General features: G+C 33.4%; 1 protein-coding gene across 1 annotated transcript; it reads left to right on the forward strand.

Annotated features, from left to right (window-relative positions):
• Positions 1 to 304: 304 nt before the first annotated feature.
• Positions 305 to 5,015, forward strand: LOC131046880 (protein DETOXIFICATION 33). The gene is made up of 10 exons (XM_059209745.1): positions 305 to 734; positions 2,379 to 2,917; positions 3,066 to 3,152; positions 3,371 to 3,427; positions 3,637 to 3,875; positions 4,014 to 4,132; positions 4,257 to 4,343; positions 4,424 to 4,495; positions 4,606 to 4,865; positions 4,934 to 5,015. Exons 1-9 carry the CDS (start codon positions 417 to 419, stop codon positions 4,633 to 4,635), a joined length of 1,548 nt encoding a protein of 515 aa, XP_059065728.1. The 5' UTR covers positions 305 to 416; the 3' UTR covers positions 4,636 to 4,865; positions 4,934 to 5,015.
• The last annotated feature ends 1,205 nt before the right edge of the window (positions 5,016 to 6,220 follow it).

Genomic DNA, 6,220 nt, shown 5'->3' on the forward strand with positions numbered 1-6,220 from the left:
TTCCTACCAGTCAAGCTGAAAATTTTTGTCAGAATTTCCAATCTCTTCACACTTATATTCTTGTGAAGTTTCCCATTACAACATGGAGACACCCTTGTCACTGAAAGTAAGATGTATCCAAATCAATTTCTCTATTTAGAATAGAGAAGGTTTGGAGTTTTTCTTACCACTTAGCTGAGAACATTAGCTTAAGACAAAATGCTTAGATTGTTGGAAGTTGACATCTTTGGAGTAAATGAATTGCGTGCTGAATCAGAAGTATGATAACGTTTTATATTATACTTAGTCAGCTCAACTATCGCGTAGATCTGGACTAACGTCCATCTACCCTTCAAAGCGAAGACCACAGACAATAAGTAAAATATAAGAACATAAGAACCCGCAGGAAAGTTGCATAGTTCTCTCTGGTTGTAAACATGGCTAATGGTCTTAGTTCACCATTGTTGAAGGAAGAGGAGCAAAATAATGATGTTAGTAACCATGAAGCTAGTGGCAGAGAGAATATCAGGTTAACAGACTTGGATAGTATTGTTAGTTTTCAACAGATGATGAAAGAGAGTTGGACAGAGTCCAAGAAACTGTGGAGAATTGCAGGGCCTGCAATTTTTACCAGATTATGTTCATATTCAATGATGTTAATTACAACAATATGTGCAGGACACTTGGGTACTGTTGAATTGGCAGCTGTGGCAATTCAAGGCTCTGTTATTGGACTCCTGGCTTTTGGACTCTTGGTCAGTACAAACTTTCCTTGCCATTTTTTTGTCAGAATCTAATTCAACATTCATTTTGATGATATGTAAGAAAAATTTAAATGTTTTAAACCTATCTGGGTTTTTTAGCAGTTGTTGATATAAGATTAAAAAAAGTAGATTTAGTAGGTGAAGAATATTGGAATGCGGTTGTTTCGTAGATGTAAGAAGCTAAAATAGTAGAAAAATATGTTTTGAGTTTTCTAAAGCCTTATAAAACAGGAAAGAGATTAGTTGTAGTCCATGCAGAGTTATTGATTGACAATATTTTAGTCTTATAATCATACTTGTTTAGCGGACTAGATACTTATTAAAAAGGATTATTCAACAATGTTTTAGTCTTATAATCATCAATATATGAGTCTTATAAGCCTCAAAGTTAATAATATTTTACTCTGCTTGCATTGCTAAGGATTATGAAAGCAAAGTAAGTACTGTGAGGAGATTAAAATTATTAAAAAGCAAGCGGAACTCAATAAGATACTTATAAGAGCTGGTCTAAAGATCGAATATTCCTCGTTAATTGCTCAAATATTAACAAGGCAGTAGCAAATACCAGTGAGCAGGACCATATGCTATGCGCTTCTTTTAATTTAAAAGAAAAATAATAATAATTGTATATTTTTTTCAAATGAACCATTCTATAGCATCAACAATTGTTATTGGATATGTAGAGGGTACCTTGCAATGTGATTTTTGTTAGGTAGCTAACCGTTTTATTTAACAATCATAGTTAGTGAAGTCCATGTCGTATTTGGAAAACTAAGCGTAATTGTTAATTATGAACAAATTTTTCAAATAGGTCCTTGACAAACCATCTTCTCTTACTATTGAAGAGTATGGTCACCCAAGGATCGAAGTTATTGACGAGAGACCTATCCCAAGCTATAATCCACCTTTGACCCACATTTAAGTGCCAGTTTTGCTTCAAGTAAGTGGATTCCCACTTGGAGGCTATCCCCATTCCCAACCGAATTTATAGAATGAAAAGTTCAGCAGGACCATCTAATGGCGGAAGCCAAACCACTATACCTACCTTGCCCATTGATATAGATATAAAAAAGTAGCTGTTGCAACTTAAACCACATATTTTCCATCATCTCATTGTCAAAGTAAAAGCAGAAGGTACTCTTACCAGTTGTTTATTATATATATCTTTTGAATTGAAGGAGCTTAAACAATTATGAGTGGATAACAACAATCAACACAAAGTTCTCAACAATATTTTTTTATATATATTAATAATTGAGACCATAAATATTTGGAGAGAAAATGCTGTTGCTCAATGATCCATGTGGTTATTATAGTCTGTTAATTTTTCTTTTTTAGAGATTCAAATTTAAGGTTTTAGAAATTTGTAAAATGTTATCTAAATATTAGTGTTTTTGAAGGAGTTAACTATTGTATTGTTTATAAAGAGTCGAGTATTAGTGTCAGTCAATTCAGATGGTCGTTGAAACAATTTTTTTGTAGACTTCAAAAATATTTAATAATATCAATATTTTGATGTAAAAGCTTTACGTAGTTAAAGACATCACAATACATCTATGAGTTTATAGCAATATTTATAATCATTTTCTTTTGACTGAACACACCATGTAAAAAATTTAATTGGCTTCTACGCAGTTGGGAATGGGCAGTGCATTAGAAACCCTCTGTGGTCAGGCCGTTGGAGCACGAAAACTTCAAATGCTTGGAGTGTATTTGCAGCGCTCATGGTTAATATTACTGGGTACAGCAGTTCTTTTGAGCTCTATTTACATCTTTGCCACCCCACTCCTTAAGCTACTGGGACAGGAGGATGATGTAGCTGATCTAGCGGGAGAATATGCACTTTGGATGCTACCACAGCTGTTTGCTTATGCATTATATTTCCCAATGCAAAAGTTTCTTCTGGCACAGAGAAAACTCATGGTCATGGCTTTTATTGCCTTTTCTGCATTGATATTCCATGGTGTTCTGAGTTGGTTATTAATCTTCAAAGTGGGTTTGGGGTTAGTTGGAGCAGCTATTACAGCAAACATATCATGGTATCTTATCAATATTAGTCAGTTTTTGTATATAGTTTACTCTTGCCCAGAGGCTTGGAAAGGATTCTCCTGGCTTGCTTTACGTGATCTATGGGCTTTTGTTCGACTTTCAGTGGCTTCGGGTGTTATGCTATGGTTAGTAGCACAGCAGTTGTGAATATTTTCTTTTCTGAACACAATTTCTGGTAAAAAAATTTAATTAGGAAATGACATGAACACTATCTCTAACGAAGTGAATCAATTTATGTTAATCATATTCTTTTGTATTTGTTGATATTTTCAGTTTGGAGATCTGGTATATGATGTCACTCATTGTTATGACGGGTAATTTGAAAAATGCAACAATTGAAGTCGATGCACTATCTATCTGGTAAGAAGCAACTCCACAATTCTATTTCAAAAATCCAACTTTTGTCTTAAATGGAAATTGTCTAGTAGCAATGCACTCAGACCTTAGCATTTCACAAGTCAAAGTATCTGTACACTGATTGGGCTTTTAATAGTGAATATGGTTGTTTAAACCTATAATCTGTTGCAATTAGTAGTTAAATGTACTCCTTTTGACAGTTTACTCTGTTCCTTTTGCAGCATGAATTTGAATGGATGGGAAGCCATGATTTTCGTCGGTTTCAATGCTGCCATTAGGTATGGATTTTTCAGTTAGTATTATCATGTTTCATATTGGTTTTGGGTTCTTTTGAAATAAGACCTATTAGCCCAATTCTAGACCCTATATCCAGGATATACAGAGATTACTTGAACAACTGATGTATTTCCTTTAGTTTTTAGTGGTGGCTGCATCATATCTTTGGTAAAGTTACAAGCAATACTTAGTTTGCATTCAATTTGTGCAGTGTGAGAGTATCTAATGAACTGGGAGCTGGTTGCCCTAAAGCTGCAAAATTTGCCGTCATCATCGTGGTTCTAACATCATTGTCATTTGGCCTTATATTCATGGGCATCATTCTTGCAACCAAAAATGATTTTGCAGTATTATTCACGACTAGTAAAGTGGTCATGGCAACAGTGTCCAATATGGCAATGTTACTTGGAGTCACAATGGTTTTAAATAGTGTACAACCAGTGCTATCAGGTAGAAAGTAAATACTAATTCACAATTCTTGGTTCACATGTTTATACTATATAACTGATGACCTCTTCGATTATGGGTTCACTCTGTTGTATCATAATTTTCTAATCCTCTATGTTTTTCTTGGTGCAAACAACTCAGGTGTGGCTGTAGGTGGAGGTTGGCAAAGTCTGATAGCCTATGTAAACATAGGGTGCTACTATGTTGTTGGATTACCCCTTGGCCTTCTTATGGGATATAAGTTCGACCTTGGAGCGAAGGTAGACTTGGCTTCTTCCTATTTAGAATGCAAATTCTCAATTGCTCTTTGTTATCTGCCCATTATCTGCCCATTACCAATAAGTATGAAGGCCTTCTGAGTTAGATCTTTTTATGTTGAAACAGGGCATTTGGACTGGCATGATTTGTGGAACAGCCCTCCAGACTGTTATTTTAGTGTTAATCACATATTTCACTAATTGGAATCGAGAGGTAAAGTATTATATTTCTTTAGGGGCTATTGGAACCACTACCTCTTTACTTTGGCGACTAATTATTCGTTTGTATTGCAGGCTGCTCAAGCTGAGGATCGTATCAAACTATGGGGAGGATCAGCTGAGTCTTATACAAATCGATCATTGAAAGTAAGTGATTGAATGTCAGATAGATTACTTGAAACACACTAGGAACTGTTCACTTAACGGGACTAGACTTTTGTCATATTCTGACCAACCCTGTCAAATTTGAGTTGCAGGGGGAAGAGAACGTTGAGAATATTCCTTAGAAATCTAGAAGAACCGTCTAGGACAACCTTTGGCAAATATCTCTGAAAATATATCTTCTAGAAAATGCTCCAATATTCAAACTGCAGCTACAATTTCGGTAGGCTGACATGGGACGTGCTCAAGTACATGATTAATCATGAGGCTGATTGATGTTACTTTTTTTACTCTGGTTTTGGTAAATATGAAATATAAGAAATTTTTGGTAACACAATCTAACTGACAATCGAAAGTATGAAGTACTCTTTCATTTAAAAAAAATTAAAAAATTAATAGATAGAGCAAAAATAATAATTACAGATAATATAAGATATATGTGGAAAAACTCTGCTTTTATGTAATATAAAAATCAACACTAGAAGAGAGTCAAAATTAGTATTAATCTTTTAAAAAAATTACATCAATAAAAAATTTCCCTCTAAAGTTTTGAGTGTTTCATTACTTTTACAACTTGAAAAAGATCCTTTTCTTCCTCGTACTCCAAACTCCAATATATTATCACAAGTAATACATGAAACTACAAATGCTTACCAATATAATGGACTCAAACTATGAGCCACATAATCTATATGCAAAAAATACCTCAATGTCAGTGGGAGTTACAAGCATCTTTTTAGAAGTTTCATGACTTTTTTCATAAACTTGCATATCTAACTTTACTAGAGGACAAAATAATCCACTAGAACATAATATAACAACTCTTTATGTCCAAAAAAAAGTTAACCACTTTTATATACAGTCAAATATGATATCTTAAACCTTTTATAATGTCATAGATGATTCTTATAATACTATAAATAGTGAGATTGCCATTCACTTTATGTTAGGTGTTTCAAGGTGTTGTCATTGACCAAATAAGTTTCATGATGAACACCTCAGAAATAGTATTTAAAGTAAAAATTTTCTCAGAATGGAAATCTTAATTCCTCTTTTTCAATCGCATGAAGTAAAAATTGACTATGAAAATATTAAAATTAAGATACATAGTCATAGGATTGCAAGGTTAATATCACCAATCCTAATATTCTCCCACTTGATATTCACATAGCAATGGAATAATAGGGTATACAAATAAATTAAACGAGGTGGTAGGAGAGGAAAGGCCCATGGCCTCCCTACACTCTAAACTATCCACTTTATGTAATATGATCGATCACCCTTAACCATTTCTAGAACATAGTGATACATGACATATATTTGTACAATAATGATACATTAGGTTTAAGTTAAATAGATGACACTCTAACTATCACATCCAATCCCCAATTATTCATATTGAGAACTAGTACCTAAACACAATATATGCAACCATACCATCTCTTTATAAGTATACTTTTTGACCATATACTCTACTCTATAATGGACAACATGAATAAAGCTCATCATTTTCTCACCCAACTAACTTTCTTCCAAACAAAGTAAAGACTAATTGCATATGGATCATGTACAATCATGATCATTGGTCTAATCTGAATCAATAAACCCTTATAAATTAATCATTTTTATCACATCATTAGATCTATGATAAATAAATCTAATAGTTAAAAATACCACTTAGATATTTGAAAATATTTTTAACATAAGTTT

Source organism: Cryptomeria japonica, chromosome 8, assembly GCF_030272615.1.
Source record: "Cryptomeria japonica chromosome 8, Sugi_1.0, whole genome shotgun sequence".
In the NCBI taxonomy this organism is placed as follows: Eukaryota; Viridiplantae; Streptophyta; class Pinopsida; order Cupressales; family Cupressaceae; genus Cryptomeria; species Cryptomeria japonica.

Bases quoted from the DNA above. Each gene is read 5' to 3' on its own strand.
- LOC131046880 (XM_059209745.1), top strand. From the start codon at position 417: ATGGCTAATGGTCTTAGTTCACCATTGTTGAAGGAAGAGGAGCAAAAT. The intron at 735-2,378 runs GTCAGTACAAAC...GCTTCTACGCAG, and splicing joins TCCTGGCTTTTGGACTCTTG to TTGGGAATGGGCAGTGCATT. The intron at 4,133-4,256 runs GTAGACTTGGCT...ATGTTGAAACAG, and splicing joins AGTTCGACCTTGGAGCGAAG to GGCATTTGGACTGGCATGAT.